The sequence below is a fragment of the Leopardus geoffroyi genome, chromosome B4 (assembly GCF_018350155.1).
Source record: "Leopardus geoffroyi isolate Oge1 chromosome B4, O.geoffroyi_Oge1_pat1.0, whole genome shotgun sequence".
NCBI lineage: Eukaryota > Metazoa > Chordata > Mammalia > Carnivora > Felidae > Leopardus > Leopardus geoffroyi.
This window is the reverse complement of record NC_059341.1, coordinates 132848317-132863257: the sequence shown is the minus strand read 5'-3', so window position 1 is coordinate 132863257 and position 14941 is coordinate 132848317. Positions and strand designations below refer to the sequence as shown.

The window sequence follows — 14941 nt, the reverse complement described above, 5'->3', positions numbered from 1 at the left end:
TTCTCCCATGCCCTAAGTGTGGGCTTCCCACCTCTCTGGCCATGAGCCTTGCTTAGGTCTTCTTCAGCTTTATTTATTTATTTATTTTGAGAGTGAGAGAGAGAGGGAGAGAGCACGTGAGAGAGACAGAGCACGGGAGAGGGGCAGAGAGAGAGAGAAAGAGGGAATCCCAAGCTGGCTCTGCACTGAGCACAGAGCCTGACGTGGGGCTCGAACTCACGAACTGTGAGATCATGACTTGAGCCGAAATCAACAGGCAGATGCTAAACCGACTGAGCGCCCCCCCCACCCCGCACCGGGTACCCCTTGCTTGGCTCTTCCTTCCGGCCCCCTTCCCCTCAAGAGCTCCACTCATAGCACAGCTTCACCATTCACCCAGTGGCAGGCACATTCCTTCCGCTCTCCGCCTGGACGTCCTCACCCTAGAAGGGACTTCTCTGCATCCTGTACCCCAAGACTAGTGGAGGGTCCCCGTCTGGGCACATTGCTGGCATCCTGTACCTCCCCACTGCAGCACTGGCCACCTCAAAACCCCTGGCTTCTCCCCACTAATCCCTGAAGCCTCAGCAGCGTTCGCTGCTCTCTGCTGCATCCCCGACACGGGCATAGCATTGGCCTTGAGCAGGTGCTCAGGAAATACTTGTGGAATGAATGATATGTTTGCAAATCCTAGCTTCTCTCCTGTATCTCAGCCTCATATTCCCAGCCACCTAGAGCAGAGGCACCTAAACCTAAGTGATCATCAGACTCCCCTGGGAGGTTTTTAAAAAAATTAAAAGTGAAAATAGCATCACGTGGGACTGTGTGTTCTGCGTGCTCTCATTTGAACACGACGTCTCCGGAAGGCTAGGCAAGAAATTAAGGGTATTGGGTGGAGGGAGGCAGGAGGGAGACTTTTTACTCTACTACTTGATTTTGTACCTTGTAAATTATTTACTGGTTTTAAATTTTAAGTAGAGAACTATTCAGGAGCCACAGTACATAAACAATTCATGAGCCGAGGCAGACGCGAGGAATGAACTTCTCCATTGAATTGGTGTATCTGAAAAACTCCCCAAGTAGGGGGACAGCCCCACTTGTAGGTACCACTGTCATCTCAGATGCACACGGCCCAGTGCTGGTCTCATCGTTGACGCCTAAAACTTGCTGGTCTCCCAACGTTCACCTATCCGTTCTGCTCTCTCCGTGTGCAAATCTTGTCCATCCTTCCAAGGCCTTGACAACATGGGCTACAAGTGGCATCGCGGTAAGGACCAGAGACACCGCCGTTCCACTGCCTTGGCTCATACCCCTCCCGTTCATTCATCATGCCTTATCTTGGCCTATGTTTTTGGAGTGACAAGCGTTGACATGTAGACCTACCAGTGTGAGCCCTTTCCCCATCTACGTACACCTGCGCACATGCTCATAAAGGGGGTAGAAGACTGGAGGGGGCGTTTCACAGTTTATCAAGCACGACAGATGCCCCATCGTTTCCCCCAGTGCTCGTGGGTGGTCCTCTGTGACTCTTCTAGTTCACACTACTCTCAGTTGCTTCAAACCCAAATGTAGCAATTTAGGACCTACCTGGCCCACGTGTGCTGATGTCAACTGTCCAAACGGATTGTAAATTCCTAAAGGCGAGGACACAGAATCCTCATTCTTCGTTGACTTTATTGTCCAAGAGCAGTGCCGGGCTCATGGCCGGCGATCAGTGCAACTCGTTGGGTCACTGACATTCATTTTTCTTTCCTTTTGTTCCCTCAGGAGGGGATGTGGGAATGGGGGAGGAGGAATCAGAGATCAAGAGAAATCTGTTGAGAAGTCAAGGGTCTGGTGATTAATAATAATAATAATAATAATTAGCCTTTATTGAGCAGCTCCTATCTGGTAGTAGCCTCCGCACTAGTGTTTTAAGATGCATTAGGGGTGCCCGGGTGGCTCAATCGGTTAAGCGTCTGACTTGGGCTCAGGTCATGATCTCACTGTTTATGAGTTCGAGCCCCACATCGGGCTCCGTGCTGACAGCTCAGAGCCTGGAGTCTGATTCTGTGTCTTCCCCTTTCTCTGCCCTTCCCCTGCTCACACGCGCTCTCTCTCTCTCTCTCTCTCTCTCAAAAATAAATAAACATTTAAAAAAATTTAAGATGCACTCAATACTGTATATCCAATCCTTACAAGGACCCTAGAAGGTAGGTATCATTGTCCCCCTCACAGAGCGTTTAAACAATAGCTTTTAGCCCAGGGAGCTTGATTGGAGCCCCATTCCCACATCCTGTACCTCCTCATAGGTATAGACAAGAGGAGGCATAGCCAGGAGGAGGGGCAGCGTGGGAGAAGGCAGGGTGGGGCGATGTATCGGTGGTGACACTCGGTGGGGGTGGGAATGAGGTCAGTGACCCCAGTGGCCACCGAGACCCTGGCACCTACGGGGAAGACAGGGAGGCGCTGCCACAACCTCTGCTCCAGGCCTTTTGCGTGCCAGCGGGGGAAATGGCCTGATCTCTGACCCTCATCCCACACCGAGATCTGCATGCATCCCTAATGCCCCATTTCTTTCCGGTTTTTGAAGGCAATTGAGAGATTTGAGTTGGAGAAGAAGGCTTTGAGAGAGAAAAGTCACGGCGACCCGGGAGACAGAGGCAAAAATCCTTTCTCATAGCCTTGATGGTGTTTCTGTGGGGTTTGGCTATTGTTAGAATCTCAAATGCAGTTAAGCAGGAATCCAGCATTTCAACTGAGGATAGCTTTGTCCTCTTCTGGAGGAGTCTCATGTCTGACTTGCTGGCATTGGGCAAGTTAGGAGGGAAGGACGGCGCACTTAGAGACGGCCTACCAGGTGGCACTTCTCCTATTAAATCTTTGCAATGCCCCCAACTGTGGGCTAGGTGCCGCTGAACAGAGTTTACAGACGAGGGAACAGGCTTGGGGGCAAGGGGACAGCTTGTCTGCGGTGGGTCCTGGATCCAGGGAGCCAGCAACTCAGGCGGGGACCAGTGAGACTAACAGTGTGACTGTCCTCTGGCAGCTCAGGCTGAGTGAGTGAAACACCACAGCTATGGTTACTGCACAGCGATGGACAAACCTCGTGGTTACATCCTTTCTCTTCTTCCATTCTTCTGCAGACAAGAGTCACAGAAAATCACAGCATATTTGCAGAGGCTCGGAATCTAGGAATGTCAAATCTTTCGTCAATAAAAGGGTAAGGGATCTGCTGCTGGGTCTCTCTCTGACTGGTTTCTGCTGGGCATGAAATAGATTTTAGTCCTGGGGAGGGGACGCTTGGCACCTGGATGGTGATTGTGCAGGAAAACTGCAGAGTGCCCTTTTTAGAGGATCTTAAAGTAGTTCGCTCTCTCTGTCTCTATCTCAAAACAAATAAATAAACACACTTAAAAAAAAAAAAAAGAAAAGTAACTCAGTCCCCCAAAATGTTTCCAGCAGGTGACTTGGGTGGTGGCAATTGGTTTTCTCTTTCCACTTTTCTGTATCTTCACATTTTTTATAGTTGTTATATTGCCTTTTTTCCCCAGAAATTCATAATGAATAAACCCAAGGGGGAAACTGTATGCTCCAAATTATTAATGACAGTAATATTAATTGGAGGTAATCCGTGAGTAGTTAATTAAATGATAGCCCATCTTCATAACAGGATCTATTCTCTGAAGTGATACATTTGAAGACAGTGTAGCAATGTGGAAAATCTAAGGTGGAGAAAGCAGGACACCGTGTGTGTGTGTGTGTGTGTGTGTGTGTGTGTGTGTGTGTGTGTATTTATGTATTGTAACATGAGTCGAGTTATATCTGCATATTTGTAAACATGCTCAGAGCCTGAAAGGGAAAATAGAAATAATGTAAATCATTTGGTAAGAGGTGCCGGGGTCCTGAATGTGCCCCCATTTTGTCCAGTTTCTGTAAGTTTGTTATACCACCTTCGTGATCAAAAGGGGAAGATATCCTAGTTTTTTAGTTTTAGTTTAAACCGTCAAATGATGGACCTCATTGTCATATCTGCTTTTTGTTTCAGAAAACAGCAGATAAAAACCTGCTGGTGGAGCTGTACCAGCACCCACATAAATTTAACAGCGCTGTGCCGAACAGGCTTCCAAATGGGGTGAACTTCTGTGACATGGTGGGCAATGTGGTCCGGGCTGAGAGAAACCGCCTTAGTGGCAAGGTAAGGAAGGAGAGTGGGCAGCTCACCAATGTTACCAACTGTGTGATCCCCCTGCTGTGGGCCCAGCTGTACCCCAGCTTTACAGCAACCATGTGGCAGACGGACATAGCCGTCCCCGTTCTATACCCCAAGGAACTGAGTCATGTTCACTAAGTAAGTCAGTTTCCATGGCCAGACAGTTTGCAAGTAACTGAGCCGAGATTAGAACCCAAGCCCATGTTCCCTCCAAAACCTAGATTCTTCCTCCCTGAGCACTCATTTCCAGACTGTTTTTTTTTTTTCATTTTTAATTTTTTATTAAAATTATTTTTAATGTTTAGGGGCGCCTGGGTGGCTCAGTCGGTTGGGCGACCGACTTCGGCTCAGGTCATGATCTCGTGGTCCATGAGTTCGAGCCCCGCGTCGGGCTCTGTGCTGACAGCTCAGAGCCTGGAGCCTGTTTCAGATTCTGTGTCTTCCTCTCTCTCTGACCTTCCCCCGTTCATGCTCTGTCTCTCTCTGTCTCTAAAATGAATAAATGTTAAAAAAAATTTAAAAAATAAATAAAATAAATAAAAAATTCTTTTTAATGTTTATTTTTGCGAGAGAGAGACAGACAGAGCACAAGCAAGGGAGGGCAGAGAGAGCGGGAGACACAGAATCCGAAGCAGGCTTCAGGCTCTGAGCTGTCAGCATAGAGTCCCATGTGGGGCTTGAACTCACAAACCACGAGATCATGACCTGCGCCAAAGTCAGACTCTTAACCGACTGAGCCACTCAGGTGCCCCCAGACTGCTTTGATCGTGTGTCTTATTGGCAAAAAATTTTGAGCGTGCACCATCACGATCTATGTTTTTTTTGTAAATGATATACATACATGCTCTGTTGTCAATTGCTACATTATATATTAGTAATCTTAATTTCTTGTTTTTCTTAGTTAGACATTAGTTAGAGTATTTTCCTCCCACGTCCCTTGGTGCCCCTTGGGGAGAACAACCACTTGGAGAGCAGTGCATTGGAGCACGCTGGGTTCCTTGGGAAGCAGGGCAGAGGGTGGGGGTGGTATTCCAAGGCCTAGAATATGTGAGACCACTCAAGAGGTGGGGATGAGTGCAGAGAGGTGTGGGGAGGGGAGGAAGCCCAGGAAATGGTACCCGCAGCCCTATAGCTGGTCTCATCGCCCTTCATGGTGTCCCCAAAGCAGCTCCAATCGTCGTCCCCTGCCGGGACCCAGGTCCTTAGCCTTGTCTACCTGTACTTCCTACTGCTGCCTCAAACCACTTACTACCCCGTCTCTCTCTCTTTTCTCCTCCTCCCTCTGTCCCTTTGTCTCTCTTTCCCTCGCTCCTCTCTCCCTCTGCCCAGCCACCTTCCTTCACTCCCTCCTCTCTTCACGATTTCTCCCTGCTGCCTTCTCTCCGGCGGCGATGTCTCTGCATCAGCTCCGTCGGTCTCATTCCTCTGTGTCTTGTGTTCAGACTTTCTAAGAGTGATGGTCTGTTTGGGCCAGCCGCCGCCCAAGATGACCGTGGTATTTGCTGGAGTTCCAGCGCCTGGCTCCAGCATGGACTGCGGTCAGCAAGTGGACAGCTGCCTTTAACCAGTCGGTAGGGGCTCTGGGCTCAGGTGCCTGGTCCCCTGCCGTCTTTGGCAGAGGGGTGGAGGAGCGGCGGGCACTCACAGCGTCACATTCCCTCCAGGACAGTGCAAGAAGATATTCCCCACGTTGTTATTTGGGACAGCAAGAAACTGGAAGGAAGGTAGTGCCTCTTGGAGGCTAAGTAGCTCTCTGGGCTCTAGTTTCTGCTGTAAAGTAAGGATAAAAGCAGTCTCTACCTGGAGGTGTTATTGTAACATTAAATAAGATAAGGATCGGGGCGCCTGGGTGGCGCAGTCGGTTAAGCGTCCGACTTCAGCCAGGTCACGATCTCGCGGTCCGTGAGTTCGAGCCCCGCGTCAGGCTCTGGGCTGATGGCTCAGAGCCTGGAGCCTGTTTCCGATTCTGTGTCTCCCTCTCTCTCTGCCCCTCCCCCGTTCATGCTCTGTCTCTCTCTGTCCCAAAAATAAATAAACGTTGAAAAAAAAAAATTTAAATAAGATAAGGATCTTATTTAAGTGTATAAAAAGTCCTTAGCGCAGTGCTTAGTAAGTCAGAAGTTCTCAAAAAATGGTAGTTTTTATTATCAGTGTTATTAGCTTAATGATGACTAATAGAAGACTAGCACGGTCATTTGGGGTACATGTGTCATGGGCTACTTAGCCATTAAAATCAATGTTTACAAAGAGTGTATTGTGCTATGCTGTGGTGTTAAATGAAAGAGATCAGTATATAAAACTCTACAGTATGATGCTACGTAAGCACATACAGGAAAATCTGGTGATGGAACCATTGTAGATATCACCGATGTTCACTGAGTGATAAGGTCATACTTTTTTTTCCGTCCTTTGCCTGTACTTCAAAAAAAAAAAAAAGAACGGGGCACCTGGCTGGCTCACTCAGAAGAGCATAGGACTCTTGATCTTGGGGCTGTGAGTTCAAATCCCACCTGGGGTGTAGAGATTACTTAAATAATAAAAAAAAAAAGTTAAAGATAGATGATAGATAGATAGATAGATAGATAGATAGATAGGAGAAAGATTTGAGAACAAATAGGTTGTATGTTTTATGGGCCTGTTGTCCCTGTGTGACCTTCCAGCCCATGACTTTGCTTGCCCTGCACAGGCCCACTGGCACAGCCACATGTATTCGTGTTCCATTTGCCGTGTGGGTAGCCCCGAGGACAGTGACTGCTGTTACTTAATGTTCCATTTTTGAGGTCCCATGGGGAATGTTCTCCTTAGGCCTTAATCCCCAGAAAAACTACACATCCCCTGGCATGATTTTAGTCTTATAACTGGTGTTTTCCTTTGGCTCCCAGGAAACTCAAGGCAAATTTGTGTCTTAGCTTAATTTTAATTTTTTTTTTTTTTTAAGATTTTATTGGGGCACCTGGGTGGCTCAGTCTGTTCAGCATCTGACTTCAGCTCAGGTCATGATCTCACCGTTCATGAGCCCTATATCGGGCTCTCTGCTGTCAGCACAGAGCCTGTTTCAGATCCTCTGTCTGTCTGTCTCTCTCTCTCTCTCTCTCTCTCTCTGCACTTCCCCCCAGCCCCCCCAAATAAATAAACATTGAATTTTATTTTATTTTATTTTATTTTATTTTATTTTATTTTATTTTATTTTATGTTTTTATTTTTGACACAGAGAGAGACAGAGCATGAGCAGGGGAGGAACAGAGAGAGAGGGAGACACAGAATCCGAAGCAGGCTCCAGGCTCTGAGCTGTCAGCAAAGAGCCTGATGCGGGGCTTGAACCCACAGACTGTGAGATCATGATCTGAGCCAAAGTTGGACGCCCAACCGACTGAGCCACCCAGGTGCCCCTAAACATTGAATTTTAATTAAAAAATAAAAACTAAAAGATTTTATGTTTATTTTTCTTTATTTGTGAGAGATAGACAAAGCACAAGCAGGGCAGGGGTAGAGAGAGAGGGAGACACAGAATCAGAAGCAGGTTCCAGGCTCTGAGCTGTCAGCACAGAGCTTGACACAGGGCTCGAACTCATAAACTGTGAGCTCATGACCTGAGCCAATGTCGGATACTTAACCAACTGAGCCACCCAGGTGCCCCAAAACTAAAAGATTTTATTTATTTAGGTAATCTCTACACCCAAAGTGAGGCTTGAACTCACAACCCTGAGATCAAGAGTCACATACTCCATTGACTGAGCCAGCCAGGCACCCCTGTGTCTTACCTTTATTTATTTAAAAAAATTTTTTTTTAACATTTATTCATTTTTGAGAGGCAGAAAGAGACAGAGCATGAGCGGGGGAGGGGCAGAGAGAAAGGGAGACACAGAATCTGAAGCAGGTTCCAGGCTCTGAGCTGTCAGCAGAGAGCCTGATGCAGGGCTCGAACTGATGAACCGTGAGATCATGACCTGAGCCGAAGTTGGATGCTGAACTGATTGAGCCACCCAGGTGCCCCATTACCTTTGTTTTTTTTTAAAGTTTATTTATTTTGAGAGAGACAGAGAGAACACAAGTGGGGGGGGGGGGGCAGAGAGAGAGGGAGAGAATCCCAAGCAAGCCCTGCAGTGTCCACATAAAGGTGGATGGGGTCTGAACCCATGAAACTGTGAGATCACGAACTGATCTGAAATCAAGAGTCAGACACTTAACAGACTGAGCCACCCAGGCGCCCCCGTGTCTTACGTTTAAAAGGACCCTGTTCCAGCCTGTTCAGGGGCCATTGCAAACCCTTCCTTGCCTCCTCGAACCCTCTCCTCTGTCACCGCACCTTCCCTCTTGGCAGTGACATTGCTTCTGCTCTGGAGAATCGGGAAGCCATCACTAGACCGTGAGCTCCATGAGGATGAAAGGCCTGTCTCCCTCGGTCAGTGGTCGGCCCCAGCCCGGCACCGAGCCGAGCCTCGGAGGCCAAGAGCTGCCTTCACATTCTCACTGCCATTCTCTCCTCGGTGCTGCTGTGACCCACCCCCATTCCTTTCCCGTCACTGAAAGTGGCCGTGTTTGTCCGCCCTTGGCTCTCAGAAGGCCAAGTCCACAGGATGTGTTTCTGTTGTTCCATTAGACGACCTCTCTGTAGAACTGGCCCAGAGGATGACTCCCTGCACTTGACAGTTGTATCCTTCCTCGGTCCCTCTAGCAGCTTCTCCGTCTATGCAGGCAGCACGCTTTGGCCTTCCAAGCCCACGTTCTTCAGGACCCCTGCCTCTGCTCCGTCTTCTTCCTCTACACAGACTCATGGGCGGGGAGGGGGTGGACATGAGTCATCTCCCCACATGAGGCTAATCACACTTAGGGACTGTGTCACCACCTCCAAACTCCCATATCCCCCCGCCTCCTGCCCTGAGGGCCCTCAGGCTTCTCAGACTCATGACACTGCTTCTCCTCGTGTCTGGTTGAAACCGCAGCCTTCCAGCCAAGCATAAGCCAGCCTCCTCCCTGGCCCTCACCCCTGCGTCTGAGCCATCACTGAGATTCACCTGCTGTCTTCCCTGTACCTCCTCCTCCTCCTTGCTGCCACTGCCAAGTTCAAGCCCCGCACCTTCCTGTCTGGATCATCGCACCTGCTGTTCAGCATGCTGTCTGCCTGGCCATCTCAGTCCCCTCTAATGTACCTTCTCCCTTCTTCTCCGGTCTTTTTTTTTTTTTTTTTTTTTTACTGTGATTTTTTTTTAAATTTTTTCTTTAATGTTTATTTATTTTTGAGACAGAGAGAGAGCATGAGCAGAGTGGGGGTAGAGAGAGAGAGGGAGACACACAGAATCTGAAGCAGGCTCCAGGCTCCGAGCTGTCAGCACAGAGCCCGACTCAGGGCTCGAACTCACGAGCTATGAGATCACGACCTGAGCCGAAGTCAGATCCTCAACTGATTGAGCCACTCAGGCACCCCCATCCAGTCATTTTTACTCTCCCCGGTACCCCATAGCCCCTCTATATGCCCCTGGGATTCCTTCTCTTAAGGCACCCATCACACTGCATTATAAATGTCTGCTTACCTGTGAACGTCTCCAGGGCAGGGACACTCTAACACCATCCAAGCACCTAGTAGGTGCTCAGTAAATAGCTGTCAGGGGCTGAAATGAACTTTTTGAAAGGAAGCAGGAGTGTGAATAAATAAGTAAGAGCTAGCACACCTTTAGTGAGTGTTTCCTAAGTGCCTGACACTGTTCTGAGCACTTTGTGTGTGTCACTCGCCCATGTAACGGTCATGGCAGTCCTCGAGGCAGGGACGATCGCTGTCCTCTCCATTCTCCGTGATGCTGGTAGGCTGGGTCCAAGGGTCCCTGGCTGCCCACAGGATAGAAATCAAACAGGGGCCAGCAGGAAGTGAAAGCAGAGTTTATTAAAGGTATAGAGAGAGTGCAGGTAGAGACAGAGTGTCTGGGAGACTCAGAAAGGAAAGGGATGTGAATCTTGTCTATGTTTGGGGTCTAGGGTTTTTACTGAAGATGATGTTCTGGTGTATGTGTCCTCTCAGGCATCCAGGAACGGTTAGAACAAAGACAAAGGCTCAGGTGTTATTCCTTGGAGCCCGGGGGTCTTGGCATCAAGATGTTTAGCATCCGTGGGCTGGAATATGCATATGATGGTTTTTCTGGTCATTCTCACCCGGTCCTCCCTTAGCTGTCTATTCTAAAGAAATCATCAACTCCTTGTACTTTACAAGGAGGACAGGCACCATTTGCATTGTGAGACTTGTGTAAAGTGGGGTGTGCAGGTCCTAGCGAGAATAGAAGAGGAAAAGGAGCAAAAAGCAGGGTCTTTTTTTTAAAGTTTATTTATTTATTTTGAGAGAGAGAGCATTAGCTGGGGAGGAGCAGAGAGAGGGAGAATCCCAAGTAGGCTCGAACCCACAAACCGCAAGATCATGACCTGAGCCAAAACCCAGAGTCAGAAGCTTAACCGACTGAGCCACTCAGGCCTCCCACAAAAAGCAGATTCTTATGGAGTCCTTCAGTTTCCCTCTGTCGTCTGGTCGAGGAAGCTGAGCACATACAGGTTCAATAACGTTGCTCAAGGCCACACAGCTTCTTAGCATAAGAGCTGGATTTGAATCCAGCTGGATTCGAAGTCTGTGCTCTGAACTGCTCTGACTGTATGTTTTCTCTAAGGAAACGTGAGGAACGGTGAAAAAGACAAAGCAGAGAGCTGGGCTCAGAGAACTCCCTGCCGATGAGGGAGGCTTATCCACGCACCCTGCCCCCGGCTTCCATAGGCCTGAAGGGAGAGCCAAGGAGTCTCCCCCTTTGCATCCAAGAGGGGGCAGGAATGGGATCTCTTCGCTCTTCATAATGCTAAGAGGCAGCGTGTGTGGTGTCTCTGGGGTCAAGCTGCCTGCTCCGGAGCCTCCCCGGCCATGCGAACTTGGGCAAGCGTCCTAAACTTTCGGACCCTCCCTTTCCTCTTCTATAAACCGGGGATGCCTGTAGTAGCTACCACCTAGATGGTAACAAACAAAACGAGGCGAGGGGTGAAGGGCACAGCCCTGTGCCAGCCACATGGTAAACATTCAACAAATATTACACGTCATTACGCTATTACGATGGTAGCTCTGGAATCAGAGTCAGGTTACCGGGTCGCCTTGCAACGAAGTCTGAATTTCCTGCCCCTCCGAGTTCGCTGATGATTCCGATTTTAGAGTTGCATGTGCTTACCGTGAACCCCGCAGAATCTCCTGGTCCGGTGACTTGCAGCTGTGTAGCGTGTGTGTTTGTTGATTGCCGCTGATCGGAGTAGGTGACAGAACGGGGAAGCTGCCTCCAGTTACAGATTCCAGTGCTGGCTCTGCCACTTGCTGGCTGTATCTCTTTGGGCAAGAGACTTCAGCTCTTCGGTCCTCAGTTTGCTCGTCTGTAAAATGGGGATAGTAGTAACACACCTTGTGTGATTATCTTAGCGGTTAGATGAGAATGTGTAAAAATACCTGGAAAGGCCAATAGTCGGCACTCACTAAACTAAAAGGGTAAGTGTTTCTTTTAAGTGGACTCCAAAGATGACGGGTGGGAAGACGGTGTGGTTAGCGACAATAACAAGCTGTGGAACGTAGGAGGAAAGGCGGGTTCTGAACGGAGAGGACTATTAATCTGGTTGCGGCTCCACAGCCACCGTGAAATAATGAAACAATGAAAAATTGTGTTTTCAAAGACAACCGCAATAATAATGTGAATTTTGTTGTTGTTGTTGTTGTTGTGTGTTTTTTTTCTTCCCAAGTCTTTCTGTTCCGATAGAGAATTAGAGAAGTTTCTCTCTTCTCCTTCTCCAAGAGCCATATGGCTGGATAGCTTCTGGTGGATCTTTCACGAGAGGTACCAGGTAAATCTGCGTCCTTCTCTCCCTTGCTTAAGTTACTTTTCTATGGAATAAACCCCAATGTCTCTAACATGGGCTACCAGTCTCTCTGATTCTATGGAGCACCCCTGCAGCCCCATCTGCCACCCCTTCCCTTCCCCACCCGTGCCTCGTCCATCCATCCTGTGCTTCAGCCTCCGCACAATGTCCCGTAGCCCCCTGAGCATCAGGAACTGGTCCCTGACACATGGCTGGTCAAGCACAGGGGCGGGAGCAGGGTCGGGACCTCCCACCCCAGAGTTTGTGCACTTTCTTCAACAATCCGCCCCACGTATAAATCTATTTCATAAATCCTATAAAAATCAGCGTACCTATTTCGTAAATGACAGGAGGTTCAACCTCTCGAGAATAAGAGGAGTACGTATTTAAGAACCTCAGGCCTTAGCCGTTTCATCAGGAGGCTCTAGTAACTCCTTCTCCACTCTTATTCCTGGTAGCCAAACAAGGAGATCCAGAATAAGCTGTTTGATCGGATATCCCAACACTACGCGTCTCTCTTGTTGCATGAATCCAAATCCCACTATGAAGAGGCTCTCTTGAAAGTGAGCATCAACCACTGTTGGGAGAACAAAAAATCACGCTAATGCCAGTAGAATGCCCTTAACATTCTTTCTGTGAGGGAGTAATTAGTAAGTTGTGCTATATTCATACACAGACTTGCAATGCCGCAGTCACAAAAAAATAAGGTAGATCTATATATGGCGTATTTTAAGTGGAAAGCAAAGAAATTTCTAGAACTCTGTGTTTAAAAATGTATATGTATATATGCATGTGTGCCTATGAATAGAAAAAAAAAATCTGGAAAAATACTTACCCAGCTCTTAGCAATGATTATCTCTGGGGAATGAGGTTGTAAGAGACTTCCTTTTCTACTTTAAATATTCCTGTAGTATTCAAATAAGCATGTGATTTTAAAATTAAAAAGTATGAATATACATACATTCACAAAGACTGATTTAACTACATAAATAAATTACCACAAAGTTAAAAGGCAAATGCGAAACTGCAGAAATCACGGAGCATGTATGTCACACAATGGAAAGAACTCTTACAAATCGGGACGCCTGGCTGGCTCAGTTGGAGGAGTGTTCATCTCTTGATCTCGGGGTCATGAGTTCGAGCCCCACGTTGGGTACAGAGATTACTTAAATACACAACAACTTAAAAAAAAAAAAAAGAAGAACTCTTATAAATCTTATGAAACCCCTTCTAGACCAGTGGACAAAGTACCAAACCAGAAATTCATCAGGGAAGAAATACAAATGGGAAAAAAAGTTCACCCTTAACCGTCGTCAAACATACAAATTAAAACAATAGCCATTTGATGCCCCTTTTTACCTGCTGGATTGCATGGATTAAAAAGAATAATCGCCAGGGTTGTGAAGGATCTAGGGAAATGACACTCTGACAGTCTGAGAGAGAAGTGCATCGATACATTTTTTGCTACGATAAGCCCCCAACGTATCATAGCTGCTATGATTACTATCGTGATTCCATCTTCTTTTTTTTTTTTTTTTTTAATTTTTTTTTTCTTTTAACGTTTTATTTATTTTTGAGACAGAGAGAGACAGAGCATGAACGGGGGAGGGGCAGAGAGAGAGGGAGACACAGAATCGGAAGCAGGCTCCAGGCTCCGAGCCATCAGCCCAGAGCCCGACGCGGGGCTCGAACTCTCGGACCGCGAGATCGTGACCTGAGCTGAAGTCGGACGCTTAACCGACTGAGCCACCCAGGCGCCCCCGTGATTCCATCTTCTGGAAGTCATAATCGAATACTCGGGAAAAACTGCTTTCACTCATGCATTCCGCAAAGTTTTGACTGCCTGCTATGTGCCAGACATAGAAACGGTATCCACCGATGGGGGTGTTGAAGTAAATTTTGATATGCCTACTCAGCACAATATTATGAAGTTCACTCGTGGGGAAAAAAAATCCCGAAGAGTTTCTAACAACCCGAGGAAGCGCTTCTACTATATTGTTAAATGAACAAAGCCAGATATAAATGTATAATTTGAACTCAACCGTAGTTAAGAAGGGACAACAGTTCCACGCCTTCAGAGGGGAAAAAAATAACAGTCGTGGTACTTCCTGTAATCTCTGATGGGTGGGTCAAATGTATCTTGTCATCCGGGCTACTCTTTGGAGGTGGCAGAAGGGGCTGAGCCACAGACCACGTGCAGAGGGAAAGCGAGAGGGGGAGGTTGCTGGCCAAGCCTAGCCTGAGGTCTGAGGTGGGGTCCCCAGGTAGGGTAAGGAGTCCACCAAGATGTGGGCCAATGACAGATAGAAACTGCTCCCCCCATGAATGGAAGGCACCACGGTGTCAGGTGGAGAGTTTTATCACAGATCCTTTCCACGGTCGGGGGCTTTTTTCTGGGTGCGGAAACGTCCAGAACATGGCCTGAGCTCTGCTTCCCCCCCCCCACCCCGCCCCCGCCCTCCCCAGAAGCTGCCATCTCTTCTGAGTAAAGCCCTGTACACCAGCTTCTGTTGCTGCTTCCCACAGTCCTGGTTCAACACGCACGATTTCAAGTCGGATATCTGCAACACAATGAGCCTGTGGATTTCGGGTAAGAGGAGCCTGCTCTGTCCTGGGGAACGCGATTCCGGAAACACTTTTCTGCCTGAGCCTAGGTCATAACACCCTTTACTGAGGCAGCTATCCTCTACTCTCGTTGACGTTCAAGAAGGTAAGGTGTGCGGTTAGAGCCCCGTGGAGTACTGATTTCGCCTGCTTCCGCAGAACAGTTCTGAGATGTTCTTAGTCCCTTTTTGTGCCCGGTGCATCTGTAGGGAGCAGGCTCCAGCCGAGCCCCATTAGTTGGCCATGTGCTGTGGGCTGATGGATGCAGAACTCAACTACCCCAAAGCGTATGCTGGTTGGACG

At 48.1% G+C, this 14941-nt stretch overlaps 1 protein-coding gene across 4 annotated transcripts in view; it reads left to right on the top strand.

Annotated features, from left to right (window-relative positions):
* The window catches only part of FAM227A (family with sequence similarity 227 member A), a 75291-nt gene that overhangs the window by 6962 nt on the left and 53388 nt on the right, over window positions 1-14941 (top strand). Inside the window, exons 3-7 of one of the 4 annotated variants that reach the window (XM_045463754.1) lie at window positions 3105-3181; window positions 4007-4156; window positions 11918-12019; window positions 12493-12597; window positions 14501-14624. In XM_045463754.1, the coding sequence (XP_045319710.1) occupies window positions 4109-4156; window positions 11918-12019; window positions 12493-12597; window positions 14501-14624 (379 nt within the window). In that variant the 5' untranslated portion in view covers window positions 3105-3181; window positions 4007-4108. Of the gene's footprint in view, window positions 1-3104; window positions 3182-4006; window positions 4157-11917; window positions 12020-12492; window positions 12598-14500; window positions 14625-14941 lie in introns of those variants that run through there. The other 3 variants (XR_006708808.1, XM_045463756.1, XM_045463753.1) reach the window with 3 other exon arrangements.